The following is a 17,583-nucleotide window of genomic DNA, read 5'->3' as shown; positions in this document are numbered from 1 at the left end:
TGTGTGGATGTGCAAAACCTTTAAAAGGAGATAGTGCACTGCAGGAACTTGCATGCTGTTTTAATGCAACCCTAATTTTTGTACGCGTGTTTACTGTGAGTTACTGTGACAGTCAAAGTTGTCAAATCCCACAGCACGGTTGAAAGAGAAAGACTGAAAGGCCCGATTATGGAGTGATTCCTCTCGACAGGCCGAAGAAGGCAAGCAGAGAACTTCTGAAAAGTTAGTATGTAGTTTATATTGTAAAAACACATGTAATGGAAATCAAAGTGCTCCATTATCCACACATTCATATTTTGTTCAGACATAGGAGAAAAATAATCATCACCTATGTAGGTTCTATACAGTTTTGTTTTGATTTTGACGGTCTGAACTTTACATATTACACCGTAAAACTTGTCTATATTTAATGTAATTTTGTTTCTCACATAACCTTTAACTGACATACAACCTGCCAGCATCCTCAGACAGAACCACATTCACCATGATTATGTAAAATCCAGGGTCCGTGTTGTGGACTTGGGTCAACACTTTTATGTAGTTTTATGGAAATATCGTCATTATCGTGCTGTAATGTAGCTCTTTCCTTCTCATACAACATTCCTCTAGCAAATTCAGCTGGTGATTATAAAAAGACTCATAGTCTCCATTATACCCAGTCAAATGTTTTCTAGCCTGCAGGCAGTGATTCAGAGAGAAATGGATACTGTGTTAGAACCGCCGCTCTCTCCTGGGAGATGCAAATTAGAGGACGATCATGCTAATGCATGTAATGATGGACCACAGTGAGTGAAGCTCCACAGGGCAGTGAGCAGGCAGAAATACACAGACAGTCTGTCCAAATGTTAATCATGAGTGTTAGATATTTGCTTGTTTCATTTTTGGCAAATTTGATATTTTAGGTATACCCAGATGTACCAATATATACGCCAATGTATTACATCTCCATGGCAACAGCACAAAGTGATCCCCCAGCAGGACAATGCAACCTTCCAGACTGCAGAAAGTGCTCAAGAATGACGCAAAAAAAACAAAAAAAACAAACAAGAAGCATCCAGAAGCAGCGAAGCAACTTCCAAAGTCTCCAGATGAGAATTTGATCTTGCATCTGTGTTTAGCACCAGAGCAAACCATAGAGACCCCACAACACAGCTTATAGGACCCAAAGGATTACCAGACAATGCAGGACAACAAGGTGTGTACGTGTGTGTGTGTGTGTGTGTGTGTGTGTGTGTGTGTGTGTGTGTGTGTGTGTGTGTGTGTGTGTGTGTGTGTGTGTGTGTGTGTGTGTGTGTGTGTGTACAGTGCCCTCCATAATTATTGGCACCCCTGGTGAAGATGTGTTGACAAACTTAAAATAAAGTCAATTTTTAATTGCAGAAGCATACGCTCACACTGAAAATTGTTGAAAATGTATTATAGGAGAAGATTAGGTGCTGTTTTGTTGGCAAAAGGGGGTTGTACAAAGTGTGAGTAATTGTGGCACACATGATTTTATGTAAAACAATTATTTCTTAATGTGTGATTTTTTCCCAAATGCGTATACAGAACATGGTATACAGAACATTTTTTGTTCAATTCTAATGGTGAACCATCCTTTTCCTGTTATTTGATGATAAATCTAGTAAAAATTGACATTTAATGGCATATCTGCAGTAAAAAAACAACAACATTATTATTCCTTTTTTGGAGTACTAATGATGAAAATGCAAGACATTATTTAATTGTAAATCAATGAAATAACAGAAAAAATACTGACAGAAATCAGATTATATTTAAAAATAAAAAGACACATTATTCAAGTCATTATGATATATAATCCATTAAAAATAATGAAAAAATAAAACTGACAGGGCTGTCTTACTGCATGACACAAATGCTTGGAAAAACTTGAAATTGCCTGGAGGTTGTTGTTGTTTTTTCCTGTAGCAAAGACAACAGTAACACCAGAGAACAGAAGGGGAAACAAATCTGGCTGGAATGAGCAGCCACTGGCAATTTATACCCACATCCTTCATTCACTGACTCAGACTAGCATTAACTTAATAGTGAGTCTGAAAGTCACATCCTATGCTTAGCCCCGCCCATGATCACTGTGATTGGTTTAAAGAAACACAAACAAGCCACAACCTGCTACAGAATGGTGTAGTCAGGCCAATATATTCTCCAGAATGGTAAAGTGAGGCTAAGTTAATACAAACTGTTTCATGTCCTGCCCTTCTACAGTCTGACTCCACGACTATTATCAATAAAAGTCATTTATGCCCCCAAAACTAAACATTTAGAAGCCGATCCAAAATGGCCTCAGAACCAAAGCCCACTGTTTACCACATATTGTCCCACTTTCTTCCTCTTGCAAGAGCAATGAGCTGCTGGATCGTGCTGCACCATTGGCTCTTTAAAGGCTTGTTTTCACTGGGTGGTTTTGTTATTTTCGGTCCACTTTAATTTTGGTTTTCATTATTTGCAAAACTGACATAACTAACAGCAATATTAATGGCTGTTGAATCTGGAGCAGTGAGCGAGGTGAGGCCTGATCTCGTGGCCGGATGTGTCCAATGACAGCTGAGGGAGGATGGAAAGAGTGTTGTAGGACAAAGTGTACATGCTGTTTTGTTTCCATTTCATTCTTAACCCATACAATTCCTTCAATTTAAGATTATTTATTTGCTTCCAGGTTGTTTTCAGGATATTTATTATAAAAATGGATGTCTAAGGTAGTAATCTGATGTGAAATAGGTGAACAGATCTGCCCTGTTTAATTGCACCTTTAGAATGGGCCTATTCTATTTTACATGTGCCAAAACCTAATGCTTTTCAGCTTTTTCGTTATAAACCGAGCACATTACATGATGGAGGAAGAGCCACATTTTGTTTTCTTTCTAGCGTTCAGATTGGTTTGATTCCAACCTACAGCCTACCCATCCCTCTGCTTCCTGTGTGTACTGTAATCAGCCACTGCAACCAACGTTGGCTTCTGTTCATTCACACAATACCACAGCATAAACACTCCAGCTCAGATTGAAGGGCAGAGATGGATTCAGAGAGGAGAGAGGGAGGGAGAGAAATATGAACAGAAGAGGAAAAAAGACAGAGAAATGGAGAGTGATGAATGCCGACTGTAACATTGTGTAACTCTGACAGATTATTCATTGTGCTATTAGTTTTCAGCAGCAGCTTTCTGTTGCCAATCTACACAAAGAAGGCATACCAGCAATGGCAGTTGGGTTTAGAGTTTTCAGTAAGGTACTACTGAGGATTAGAGACTTCATAGTTGAGTTTTACGTAGGTTGTCAACCTTTAACCGCTGCACATTTAAAGTCGGGAGCAAAATTTAAAGGTCATTCAATTGTTCGGAAATAGGAGCTAAGTTGCACGATCGAGGCTAATAAAATCCCAAAGACTTTAAGTAGGAAAAGCAGATTAGAGTTTGGGACCATTTTGTCTTTCCATATGTGAAGAGATCAAACTTTTTGTTCTCATTACTGTACTCCCAGTCCGTCTCCTGTCTTTGCTGTCTCCTCTCATTTTTTTCCACATCTTTCAGCAGAAGACAAATTGTTAAAGTGAGTGTAGGTGAGTAAAGCAGCAGCTCCTCTACTTTAAATCCATGAACCTCACCTTTGTCACAAAAAAGCGCTCCACCCTAAAAATCGGAATCCCTCGAGGGTAGGCTACTTGCAGGCCCTCTAGTGTCGCAGCTTGTGCAGATAAAAGCATTCGGCCACGGCTGAATAAACCCATTTCCCGACTTCATCCACAAACGCAGCTTGACCTGCCAGCTTCCAGCTCTGCGGCTGAACCACCTCCCAGCCTGCTGTCCAGAGACGAGCACTAAGGAGGAGGAGCGGAGGGAGGAAGATGTAGTAAGAAAGGCAAACTCACACTTCACCACTGAAGCTTCGTGGCGTATTACTGTCAAGGAGGTGGTTGAACAAAATGTGAAGGTTTTTTTGCACATGCAAGTCTCAGTTGTACCTCTTCCTGTCATGCAGGTAAAGGACAGTAGAAAGAAAAAGAAAAAGTCAGCCAGCGTGGGAAAGCTGCAAAACTGGAGGAGATTGCTTTATTTTTGTGTGTACAGCTGACCCATATGAGAACTTAAAATCAAGATATCTCAGAAGAAAATCTGTTAAATAATTTGATTGTGCTCTTTGCTATGCAAAAACCAGCCTCTGACATAGTTAATAACTATGACTTCATGTAGTTTTTGCAGAAAGCAAACAAAAGCCGGTTAAATAGGTTAAAGTGATATTTAATTGTACTGTCAAAGATCATGGCTCCTTATTGTTCCTGCCAGATGATGTTTTTTCTAATATGTCGACTGCATTCATATTGATTAGAATGTCAGTTTCTGAGGGCTCTGCGGGTGATGCAAGTTCTGTTTTAGGGCGGACTTCCCCTGGAACACATCAGCGTGCAGCCAAAACAAACTCCCGCTGATGGTTTGCCTCTTGCCTCCGGTCTCTCTGGCCTGCTTCTAGACAGCAGCCGAGGGACCCTTAGCGCTCAGAGGGAGGAGACAGCTGTCCTTCGGCCCTCCCACCGGCTATAAGACCAGAGACAGACGGAAACACTCAGACTGCAGGCACACGTGGAGCAAAGAGGCAGAGAAAGAGGGAGAAAGACGAGAGAGAGACCAATAGAGAGCAAGAGAGCGTCAAGCTGCTGGCACAGGGTAGTTTTTGCTAGTTTGGCTTTTGGGATTGAAACAGAGCAAATATAGAAACCAAGGAGAAAGAAAGACGCTCAGAGAAGCAAAGAAAACATGCCATTATAAATTTTGTTCATCCCTAAGGAATAACTGAAGGAGAAACTGATCTCTGGGATGTGAAGTGTTTTTGTATAAACCAAGAGAGAACAGCAACAAGAAGGACGTGGAACCTGCAGCCACCTGCGACAGCGGCTCTGAGGTCAAGGTGCTTTGACCTCTGCTTTAGGATCAACTTGCTGATGCCTCACTGTCAGTAAAAGCAGGTTCTGAGCTAACCCTAACGTAGACTTAAGAGAGAGACATCTGATTTACCTGGCGTAAAAAGCTTTGCAACTGGTGGACACTTTCAGTTGGTGCATTGACGAACTCAGCTCAGCAACTTCTGACAACAAACCTCAACAGCAAGCTCTTTGCCCTGAGGAAGCCTCCACAGGACTGACCAGTAGCTGCTGCAACAACGATGACATTTGCGATGCTGCGCACGGCGCCTCCAGCAGGCCGCTTCCTGTACGGCGACATCGCCCTCCTCTCTGAAGACGAAGACGAGAACGGCAGCGAGGGGTCGGGCTCCGAGGAGCGCTCCACCAACTCCTCCAACTCGGCAGCCTTTCGCCTGTCCTCCTCGTCCCCATCTGCCTTTCACATCAAGGTGAACAGGAAGAGGAAGCTGTGCGGGGGCGGAGGAGGTGGAGGGGGCGGAGGCATGGGGGGCATGGGGGGCATGGGGGCATGGGGGGCATGGCGGGGAGGCTGGGCCCCCCAGGCACATCTCCCGTCGGGGAAGTTCGCCAGAGGACTGCAGCCAACGCACGGGAGAGAGATCGCACCAACTCTGTCAACACGGCATTCACGGCACTGCGCACGCTCATCCCCACCGAGCCTGCAGACAGGTACGACTCACGGCATTCTGTCTGATGCACTAAAAAGACAGTGGTGAAATGATTTCCATCTGGTAAACAAAGTTAGTCCATGATGCAGCTGTGGACTACAGGCAGCTTTAATCACAATTTAGCACAGGTATTGAACCTAAGAGCTGTGCCACAAAGTTAGCATCTTCAACATCAACCATCATCGTCTTCACCCTTCCTTCACACTTACTGCATTTTGAAATATTGCAAAAGAAGTGTAACAATTCATTTCAAATCCAATTCAAAACATTTTTTCTGCACTAATACCACAAATGTTTGGGTGATTACAGGAAGCTGTCAAAGATCGAGACGCTACGTTTGGCCAGCAGCTACATCAGCCATCTGGGGAACGTGTTGCTTCTGGGCGAAGGGCTTCACGACGGACAGCCATGCCACGCTCCCTCACCGCCGTTCTTCCACGTCAGCTCCTCCCCCAGCCGAGGATCCGACCAATCCGCTCAGCCCAAGCACATCTGTACTTTCTGCCTCAGCAACCAGAGAAAAATGGTGAGCAGAAAACTATCAGTCCATCAAACATCAAAACAAATAGTCTATTTAATGAGGCCTCTGGCAAAACAGTGTAAACTTTTAAAACTACGTGGTAGGACACACGCAAAAAAAAAAACACGACTTTTTGACTATCTTCATTTTACTTTATATTCATAAAGTTCCTCCAGAATTAGGAAATAACACACACTTAGCTGAAGAACGAACAGAATACAGTCACTGTGTGGTGCTTTAGGTCAGTTTTGGTGTTTAAAACTGACCTGAGATCAGTGACTGTGCCTATAAACCTGATTGGCCCCGAGGGACTTTAAAAAGCAGAACCTCTTTTAAAGTCCTCTGTTGGGGGTGAAGGACTGTGTGTTATTGTACTGTTGGGACTTCGTTTTACTCGAGCAGGTGGCTTGAAAGTTTGAGGTGGTTCCAGAAAATCACTGAACATTACAGTTCATAGAAGTGATTGTTTTCCTGTCAGAGCCGAGCAGAGAGGCGGGACAAAGACGACGCAGACGTTTTCACCGTAATGCAAACGAAACGTGCACGTCTAACCCCATCTATGGTGTATTTTTCTTTCTCTTTTTCTAAATATGAATTTAAAGTTTACAAGGGTATTTAGGCAGCGAGTAAGATTTATGACCGGGAGCTCATGAAATCTATCCAAAACCATGTGTATAATTTTAAGAATGTATTGACGTCAGCCTGAATATGAGACGATTTTAATCATAACTGTTGAGGAACTGACCTGAGATATACCAACTGGTGGCTTTGTTCTACTGAAACTTAATGTCACTACACAAAATACAGGTATATGTAAAATAAAAAATTAATTTGAGGAAGATGGATCATTTTAAAATATAGTTTTCTGCTATGACAAAGCCACACGTTAGCTTAATTTTTATTTTAGGGGCAGAAATAAACAGATTTTATGTCACACTTCCTCCACTCTTTCATGTTTTTCTACGCCAGCGGTGAAACTTTATCCACTGTGATTGATTCAGTGCAGGAACTTTACACACTGAAGATCAATTTTAAAAAGTCTGATAAGAAATCACAGGGAATGAAGAACTGACCTGAAAAATACAAACTGATGACTCAATGTCACTACATGAAATATGTAAAAGAAAAGTAAATTTGCGGAACATGGTTCATTTAAAAATAGAGCTTTCAGCTATGATGAAGCCACAAACAATCTTATTTAGCATTTTATGGACAGGACTAAATGCATTTTCTGCAACACTTCCTCCACTCTTGCACAGTTGATTCAGAAGAGTAGAACGTATCTTTGATTGATTTTGTGCAGGAAATTGACAAAGTTAAGATCAATAACAGAGTCTGATGAGAAATAGCAGGAAATAAGGGAGGTGAGATCAGCTGACTGAAGCAAGCTCAGATTCTGACAGCCCAGATGATGATAGAGAGGTGACATCCACTCAACTTTCCCCCTCTAACCCATAGCTGCTGCCCATTTAGCAGGATTTATGGGTAAGGAGCTGACATCTGGCAGACTCCCCCGTTACCCCAGCAGTGTGTGAAAGCTAATACCCTCCTCAGTGTCTAAACCCAGAGACCCTTTAGCTGGGGGATAACCTGAGTCTCAGCAGTCCCCCCCACACACACACACACACTCCTGCCTCCCCTCTGAACTCCTGCGAGTGAAAGTCTAGACGTCCTCGGTGTCCAAACCCAGACAAACCCAGATAACTAGCCCGAAACCTTCTCTCTCCTCTGTCGCCTTTTCTTTTTCACTGTCTGTCCTCCCAGACTCCCTCATTTTTATTCTCTTCCTTCTTACATCTCATTCCGTTTCACCTTTTTGCCTCCTCCCCGCCGCTACCACCTCCTCTGTGCATATCGATCAGCCTGGTGGAGGTCAGAGAAGTCAGGAGGAGCTCTGTAACACTATCTACTGCTGTCAAATCGCTGCTGCAGATGCACGACTGACCTGTAAATGCATGCTGCGTAGAAAACAATTGTGAAACTTTTCATGTCAAAACAGTCAAACAGAGACGCTTTGACGAAGTCTGCGTTGCTTACTGTCAGCTACAATATGCTGTTTCCCATTAGCTCAGTGAAAAGTCTCCCTAGTCTCTCTGGTGTGTTGTGTATTTTATCCCAAACACACTGGGAGGAGTGAACCGATGAAGTGAACCCAAATGAAAGTCATTATTTCATCTACACATAGCCCACAAATAGGGATGAAAAAGTTTTATATTTAGATGCAGTTTGTGCAAAAGCAACTTTAACAAATCGCAATATTATATACCACTATGCCAGTTCCACTTGGAGTACATTAAATTATCTTTGAAATATCACCTGTCAATTAAATGTAAATGTTAAAGTTGGTGTTAATCTTAATATTTCGTATTATTAAAACCCCTGAAAAGTGCAAATCAATAGTGTGATAGGTCTTTACCATTTCAGTTTGTTCTCATTACCATCTATTCCTGCGGGCAATGGAAAATGGATCATTAGTATATATTTTTTATTGTTAAATAATGAAAATATTTTCTTAAACTGCTGGGCACTGTAGTTAATTTCAAACATGATTCAAATGAAATCTAAATTATGCATTCATTGGGGTCTAACGTCAGCGGTGGACTAATCTTAGATGCACTAGTTGGTTTTTACTGCAGCAGAATAGTGTCTTTGGGATTAAGTGAAAATAAACTGTAGTGCTCATGTGTGCAGTAATGAAAGAGAAAGAAGATGCAGTGTAAAAGAGTGGCTCTAATCCCACTGATGGGTTTTTAATATTTTTTTAAAAAAAAAGAGTAAAGCTCTTCATCACAGATAAATATCGAGCTTTTGAGAGAAAAATAAATGAGAAAATGAGAAAAATAAAAGGTATCACCGCACTCATCATTCAAAGTTCTTGCCTCCCCTATACTGAGACCTGCAAACTGACATGAATAAGCATCCTGTAAGAAGTGATATCTCTGCTGTGTACATGATAAATGTACATTTGGCAAAAGAAAGTGATGCTATGACCTGTAAAAGTGTTCCAAGAGAAAACCAGCTCCGATCCACCTGGCACAGAAAAGGTTAACTATGATTGGCAGAACCTGAGAGCATTTGAGTTTGCCTGGAAAAGTGGCTCTAGTGCGTTTAAGTGGGCTAAAGGGCAGAGTCAGTGCTGGTGATTACAGAGAGGAAACGATTGTGGAGGTAAAACGAGCCTTTGTGTCCTGAGTGCTCTCTTTGTATGTTTTTATGGTCATTGAGGTTCATCACAGCTGTCAGCTCTGCTTAGACCAAACGCTTCAGTTACACTTATTTCCAATGCAGGAGAGGCTGAAAGTGAGAAAAGTATACGGTCATTTCCTCTTATTATGTGTGTATACAGTATAACGGTTTCAAAACAAACAGTCCTGTTAGTAATGACTACTGCACACAGAGCGCTCAGTGAATATTCTAGTGATGTGAATACTAATGAGATGTCATTATCTGTGAGAGGTTTTTGTATAATTTTACACAAGTAAACGATAAATGATTAATCATTTTGAGCTTCTCGTTATGATATGGTGATTATCTGGCATTTGAAAATGATTAGAAACCTTTTATTGTCGTTGTCCATGTATTTGAAAATCAGATTTGCACGAGTTGAGAAGAAGAGGCTTGTTTGCTAATCTAATAGTTTTTAAAAAGTTTTTTCAGCTAAGAAAGAATTTTCTAAACCCACGATTCAATTCTTCATCATTCAATTCGGATTTTCACAGAACAGTGAGGTTTTGCTTCGATTGAGGAGAGTTTAGAGGCACAAAAAAAAGTCTTTTTAGTGTGACCTTGAAGCAAAAAAGATGTTTTTCTTTTCTATGCTTGTTGCTCAGAATTTATTCCTCTGCGCTACATTCTTCAGTACAAGTTGTACTAAGCTGTCATTTAAACATGTAGGACATTTTTATTTTGTGTCTTTTCATCTTTTCTTGATAGAGATATAATGTTTAAATTTGATTTGACCACAGCCGTTTGGTATTGACATACTGGATCACAGCTCTTGCATTCTGGTGCCTTTGATAGTTTCAGTAAAAAAACATCCCCACTCCTGATCTCTACATCTGTAAATGAGATGTACAGCAACAGGAGGATTGAGGAGACCTGAGCACTGTTTAAATCCTGCACTGTCGGGTTGATTGATGTGGATACGCTGTGCAAGGCCAATCTATCTGCTGCCAGTGCAAATGTCAGGCGTTGGATCACAATTTTAAATAATCAGGGTTTTGTCGATTCAGCTGGAAGTTAATGATTTCTGAAATGTGTCGTCTGGTGCAGTGGAGCATATAAGTACAAGGCTGTGACATAATTTTAAGACGGCCTTTATTCATTCATTTTCTGATACAAAACAAACATTTTTTTTCAAGTTGTCTGCTTCTGTCTTTAGTCCACAGCACTCTGTGCATTTTTACATGCTTCTTCAACAACTGTGGTTTATTTCTTTTGGGCCCCAAACAGGAAAAGGGTCAGTTCAATTCAATGGTAAAAGTAAACAGATATGTATTTCATCGACTTCTGACAGCAACCAGCCTGAACTTTTTCCTTCTAAGCTGGAGATGATGAGCAAAAGCATTTCCAGTATTTGAATTTTAAAGCAGCTCATTTGATGAATTAATAGGGGAGATTTATGCTTGGAAACAAAGTAAAAAATCTGGCAAAAATATAATGACAATGGTGCTTATGGTGCGGTTCTTGTAAAGAGACCAACGATCCTTTTGAAATGGGTAAATTTAGATGAGTTTACAAGCATTTTAGGGCACAACCCAGATTTAATTCCGACTTGACAGCATTTATTTATTTGGAATTTCTTGAAATTAAAAAAGAAATGTGTGAATTCAGTGAAACAGCAAGCATTAAAAACATGATGTATGCTGCTCTTAATATGATGGAGAGTTCTAATTACATCTTGGCTACTGTAAAACTTTTATATGTGATGATTTTTTGTGGGTGGTTGGAAAGACAGTGGCACTAAAAACTGCACTGTGCAACTGGAAAGCAACTTTTCTGTAGTTGTGTGCGAGAGCAAATGAATGCAAAGTCGGAGTGTAGGAGAGAAAAAGACAGTGGGGAGAGTTTGTGTGTGTTTCATATGAGATGAATGTGAGTGACACATCCAGAGTGAATTTTATAAGCAAAGTACACACAGACAAACTCACACTGGCTGGCTGTGTGTGTCTGGAAGTCATTGGCAGTACAGAGCAGAGCAACAAATGAGCTAATTGTTCTGTAAATGATTTATCCTCTGCTGAGGCTCTGCAGCCAGTGTTTAATTCAGCTGCCGCTATTAGAAACACATTGACGTTGGGCTTTGATGGTGATGTTAAAGGAGCCTGGAAACCGCTCTCTGTGAAACGCCCTCCCTGCTTACACTCAAACCCACACAAATCACACATATACACACATGTGGCCGCACACTGCACCACGCTCACGGAGACTTTTATCAAAAGCAGTTCATTCTACCTCTTCAACTCCTTGTCTTTTCAAGCAGACGGCAGTTCATTGCCTCTTTCTAGACGGCCCAGAAAAAGCTCCTATATGATTAGTGAGTTAAGGAGCTCTGGATCACGGCTGCGCTTTCAACACTTTCTAAACTAATGGTGTGCAGGAAGTTGTGGAAACAGAGATGGAGAAGGAGAGAAGAGAGAGAGAGAGAGAGAGAGAAATAGCCAACGACTCGGTGGGATAATCAATGGAGCTATTTATCCTCCAGTTTGGACAGTTGGTTTTCGACTGTGCTGAAACTACACTTTGCTTCTTTATAGAGATCAAATGAACCGTGCACCTAAAGAGAGCTTAAATGCATGGATAGGACATGTGCAGCAGCGTGCTAATGACTGCGGTTTTTACAGTTATTTGGATATTAGTCTGTTTTCACTGGAAAAAGCATTGCGTCACTTTTTGTGCATGAAGTTGACGTTTCAAGGTCATAGATGAAAACTAAATTACCCTCATTTACTGATAATGCTGGTGTTGACTTAATGTTTTGTGCCTTGTGAGTTTCGCCTATTTGCTTCTCAATTCAAACTATGCTAATGAAGATAGCGAATATACTTCAGGCCATTTTTAAATATATTCTTACCCACGTTCTGCATGTATATATGTGTGTGTGAGCCTGGCTTCGTGTATGACTGTGTGCCTTCAAGCATGAACCTGCCTGTATATTCTCAGCAACAGATGGAAGCAGTTAAACCCTAATTTAACACCAACAGAAGAAGTCGGGTCAGATAACTAACAAAATCTATTAGCAAAACTATCATTCTGTTGTCATTTGGTCCCTTAGGGAAAGGAGCAGCTCACTGAGCAAATTAAAGCAAAACTACAGAAAGCTGAACCAGGTGAGGAGATCCACAAAAAAGCAAGAAATTGGGGGTTTAAATGATGCTTTTTCTAACTATGTTGACTAAAGCTAATGACCTGTTGGCTGTTTCAGGGTGTACATCTTTGCACTGATGATGAAGTGATGGTTTGTGAATAATGCAGGCAGAACTGAGTCATCCGAGACGAGAGTGAAAATGAAGTCGGACTTGTTCTGGAGTCATTATACAGATAATTACACATGTGTGGCCGTCTGCTGGGACCTACATCTGACTGGACAATCTCAGATTAATCAAGTGTTTTTCAGAAGCCATCAGGATGCCTATTAGCAAGAAGAAGAACGTGTGAGGTGTCCAAGCCACATAATGACACCGAGGCTTATTGGGTGTGCTAGTTAGCACTGTTTAAATGTCTAATGTGCTTTGTGTTAATCAATGATCATTTATGAGGGTAATTACAGCTCCTATAAGCTGACGCAGACTCACATATTTCACTCGATAAACTAAAGGGATATTACCAGTTTTCATTTCATGGTTAAATACCAATCTCCTTATACGATTGCGGGCTGGTGCCCAAGTGGAATTATTTTTTCCAACCAGTCATTCCTGTCCTCAAGCCAGAAACTAAATTAGATGTTTGTATTTGACAGAACAGCCTTAACACAGGAAAAAAAAAAGAAAGAGAGAGAGAGAGTGCATGGAAAATCCACAGTTATAGGTAGAGGAATGGACGGATTGAGTTTCGGAAAAACAATATGAACGTTTGAAATTGTGGAGTTGATAAGAAAGTGTCTTCACATGAAGGCTGCTTTCACCTCCATGGTAAATAATATTGTTCCAGTGGGAATATCATCGTATCGTATCTAAAGTAAACATCATCAGGTAATCATATTAGTGTCGGACAAATCACCCCCAGGGACGTTAGCGGTATGTCTGCATGTGTGTTTGGAAAGAGAAGAGAAAGCAGAGATGTCATCTGAGCATGCCCGATTAGTCTTCAGGAGCTTGTTTTGACTACCAGGCCGGCCTTAAAGCCCCTTCGTCTGTTGTGACTGCACCAGCTACACTCCGGCTGAACTGCCTTCACCAGCTGTGCTCCCCAAACTCTCACAGTGAGACGTGGGCAGATTCTCAGCGATCCCACTGCAATTGGATGTAATTTGGTAAATCATCCAATTTTCACGCACATTCTTCAAGTGAAAATGTTCATGTACTCGCTCTCTGCAACCTGCCTTAAGTAGTTTTCCTTCCACTGATAAATACCTACCATTTTCCACGATGCTTTCCAGCAAACACCAGAGAGCACGGCTGCACTTGCACTTGGTTTGATGGTTTGGGAACAAGCACAATAACAGCTTATTGAGGCCAAAGCAAAATTCACAAACAGTTTTCAGATCATTAGTCTCGTCTGTCATGACGCTTGTAAACTCTGTTCATTCTTAAGCTGTGCTGAGATCATTTTGCAACCCTCGCAATTATGTTTTAGAAGGAAATGCTGTTGAAAGTAAATGCAGCATTTGAGTTCTGCAAGAAATTTGAAGGAAGGTGGCACCTTGTACTCAGATATTTGCATCCTGAGTCGATTCAAGCAGCAAAAACACTTCAGATCAGATTACGAAAGATTAGGGTTAAATGTTAATAAGGTCACTACTGTACTGACTGTTTTAAGTTACTGAAACATCTAATCGTAATATTTAAAAAGCATAACTAGAACTGAGCACTGTATCGCCTCCTGAAACCTTCTAGCAGTGCAAGAATAATATTTCCAGGAGAGAAGTTGCAATGTGAGAATTTCACAAAGACATTCAGCCACCAGCCTAAAAAGTGGCTTTTACAAAAAACTACCTGAATCAGAACCGATTTTGGCTGAGAATTTGCCAAAACCTGCAATTTACTGTTTTCTGTAGCTGTTTTAGAGTTATGTTGGGCAATAAGTATCTCATTTCATCACCAAACAATCCACATTTAGTTATAGAAATTTAAAAAATCACCACCAAATGGCGACTAGATACTTCACAACTGAATGATGCTGCTGGTGTTCGCACTCACAGCCAACCATCAGCAGTAAGTGTTCACTAATAATCTAATAATGATCCTCTGCTCGGTCCAGCTGGAAGATGGATCAACAATAATACTTTCTGTGTCTCCTCGCATTCACCTCAATCAGTGGGAGGACCGATTCCTGTCCAAATCCAATGATCTCACCCTCTAATTACCGCCTGATACCCTTCCAGACACCAGCCCACCTTTCTTGATGTCAGTCAAGCGGATTTTTCCAAACACCTACACCTTGTGCTCAGTCTGAGAGGAAATGTGGAACAGGTGTTTGGCCGGTGGGAGGAAAGCGAAGGAGGAGGGCAGCAGAAAGGGTCAGTGGAGATGATATCTGAGGGAGGAGAGAAGTCAGGAGAGGACATAAGTTGGCCTACATTCTAGTGGGAATCTTCACAGTTTGTGTACTAACATCAGCGAATGAAGTACAACAGCTATGAAGAAATTAGGTTGAAATAACTTCCGATCATTTGTCAGCCATGAATAAAATCCTTGAAACATCCACCCTGAAAAGTATTTATCAAAACTAACCATCACTCAGTGGTGCGTTCAATAAAATCCCTTGACTGTTAGAGTGGTAGATGGCCTGAGGAGTGAGCAGAGAGGAAGGTTAGGTGAAGAGGGGAAAATGTGATGTTATTTTCCTGGCCAGATAGAGAAAGTCTCCTCACCAGCCAGGAAATCAAGGCCTCTCTGCTCTGATACCACAGATAAATGAGAAGCATATCATCATGCAGGGCGGCAAAGAATCGGCTCATGATGTCAATCTCACAGCGTTTATGGAGTTACAGGCACGCTCATTTCTCTCTGCTACCACAATTAATGTACGCCACTGTGCACCGTGTGTTTATGTGTGTTTACTGCAAGGCTAATTTACTTTCTCTACAGAGCACATGCAAAACCACATTCATTCCCTGAGCCAGTTATTGCAGTAAAACATCTATTTTTACTGCATTTTGATCCCAAAATAAAGACTTAACACCATTTAATTCACCTATTGTACATTTTTAAATATTTGTTGTGTATGAGGTCTGTAAAGGTCAAAGGTCATAAAATACCATAAGAACACATAAAATAAGTGTTCATGTGTCCACAGTCAAGTGACTTTATTTTCTTTGTTGAAATGTGAAGCTACAAGCAGCCAGTTAACTTATCTTAGCATCAAGACTGGAAACAGGGCAAAAATGGAGCCTGGCTCTGTAGAAAAGGTAACAAAATCCGCACCTTTAAAGCTCGCTAATTTGGTGCTCCTAGTTGTTTCCAGGCTTCATGCTAAGCTAAGCTGTTTCCATCTTCCTTTTCTCACCACATCTGTCCTCTTTTCCGACAGAAAAACGAAGTGTTCATTTAAAGTGATTTCAGCGTTGAATCCTTGATGACGTGAGATGTTGTTTCTGTCTGTTCCAGAACAAAGACAGAGACAGGAAGACGGCCATCCGAAGCTAACAATGAGGACACAAACCGCACGGATAAAATGCTCATCACTTTCATCACAGTGCCTTCAGTGATTTTTACAATCGCTGCAACTTGAAGACGAACCAGACGTGCGACGCGTTTCAGAGACTTTCTGAGGACTTTTATAGCACTTCCAGGACTTTGCAAGGAACTTTTTGATTACTTTGTGTATCGCTTTACATGAACTTTTTTTTTTTTTTTACATTTTCAGAAGTTCAGCAGTACTTTCACATGCTTATCAAGGCCGTCATGAACCTTTCAGCAACACTTTTAAGAGACTTTTTACTGTATTGTTCAGTGACTGAGTCTAAAGAACTTATGGCACATGATCGGAAAACACAGAAAACCCACTAATTTGTATTCATCTAAAGCTGTGTGTTATTATTGTGTAAACTGAAATATAAATGTATATTTATGTGACATAACATTATATAATGAAACTATGTTATTTAACAGGCATATGGCTTTTTTTTGACAAACGATGTGCATTGTTTTAAAGTACAAACATTGGATATTGACAGTTAATGGCATTCCAAAAAAAAAAAAAAATGCTGGAACTTTGGTGTTATAGGTTATTTCTGATCGTCATTTTTGAAAGTGGAAAATAACTCAAGATGACCAATAAATTGTTTGTATATCTGGAAGTAAATTTCATTCATATGTTGTTGGTATTTTCGGAAGATTGTACTCTCAAATCCTGTCCTAATCTTTGCCAGTTCCAACCAATAAACATTGTGAAAGTTTCCACTGTGAACTTCCAGTCAGCTGCAGACATTTTCTGATACAAAATGGTTGTTTTATTCTACTTTTGCAGCGAGTGGAGAGACGAATCAGCACGACAAGCTTTAAGTTTAACTTCCTCAGCAGATTCTCACATAAACCCAATGAATGCTTTTACCTTCATCTTGCTTTTTCTAGTCTTCTGTCCCACATGTACCTCCTTGTTTGCCTTTTATCTCCTCCTCTGGGAGACTCAGTTCTGGTCAGTGTGCTGTCCAGAGATTAGACAGAGACGAAGAGGTTTAGAAGATGAGGCGGACAAGAGAGGCTTAAGGAGCAGAGGAAAACGCAGAGAAAAAAAAAGCAAAATTGAATCTGCAGGTATGGCTACTTGGACATCTGCCTTTGTCCCTTTGCTGTCCTCTTCTTTACCTTTCCACATGCTTGTTCTCTCTTCTCCTCCTCTGCTCTTCCTCTCTTTTCCCTGGAGTGCCACTGGCCAGAGTCTGGTTGGTGATGGGTTTCCAGTGTGTTTAGCTGCACAACGCTCACCTTCTCCTTACCTTGTCTGCATATCTATCTATCTGTGTCCATCCATCTATTGATCTACGCATCCATCTTCCTCTTTTGTTATTTTCTCTGTCGCTACAGCTCCACTGTTTCCAACTCTCCCTCCTACATCACTTTCACTCAGCATCTCTGCAGTCTGTCTCTCGCCTTAATGGAAAGTGATCACGGCATTAGCAATGAGGAATGCTGCCCCTCCTTTTTGAACATATTGTCACATTTTTCATAATAAATTGCTTTTTTATTTCTCCTCTGCCTGTTCTACACATCACCTATACCATGAGAGGACTGTTTTCTATAGTTCAGAATCACTTGTTTAAACAGAGCTACAATGGATGAAGTGGGTTTAAACTCATGT

The 17,583-nt window shown here is 41.0% G+C and overlaps 1 protein-coding gene across 1 annotated transcript; it reads left to right on the top strand.

Moving 5' to 3' along the window:
• Positions 1 to 4,469: 4,469 nt before the first annotated feature.
• Positions 4,470 to 16,681, top strand: LOC127536484 (basic helix-loop-helix transcription factor scleraxis-like). Its single transcript, XM_051956984.1, has 4 exons — positions 4,470 to 5,406; positions 5,445 to 5,604; positions 5,913 to 6,129; positions 15,891 to 16,681. The coding sequence occupies exons 1-4, from the start codon at positions 5,175 to 5,177 to the stop codon at positions 15,927 to 15,929; spliced, it is 648 nt and encodes a 215-aa protein (XP_051812944.1). The 5' UTR covers positions 4,470 to 5,174; the 3' UTR covers positions 15,930 to 16,681.
• Positions 16,682 to 17,583: the final 902 nt, after the last annotated feature.

The sequence above is a fragment of the Acanthochromis polyacanthus genome, chromosome 12 (assembly GCF_021347895.1).
Source record: "Acanthochromis polyacanthus isolate Apoly-LR-REF ecotype Palm Island chromosome 12, KAUST_Apoly_ChrSc, whole genome shotgun sequence".
Lineage (NCBI taxonomy): Eukaryota > Metazoa > Chordata > Actinopteri > Pomacentridae > Acanthochromis > Acanthochromis polyacanthus.
This window is presented reverse-complemented; position numbering and strand designations above follow the sequence as displayed.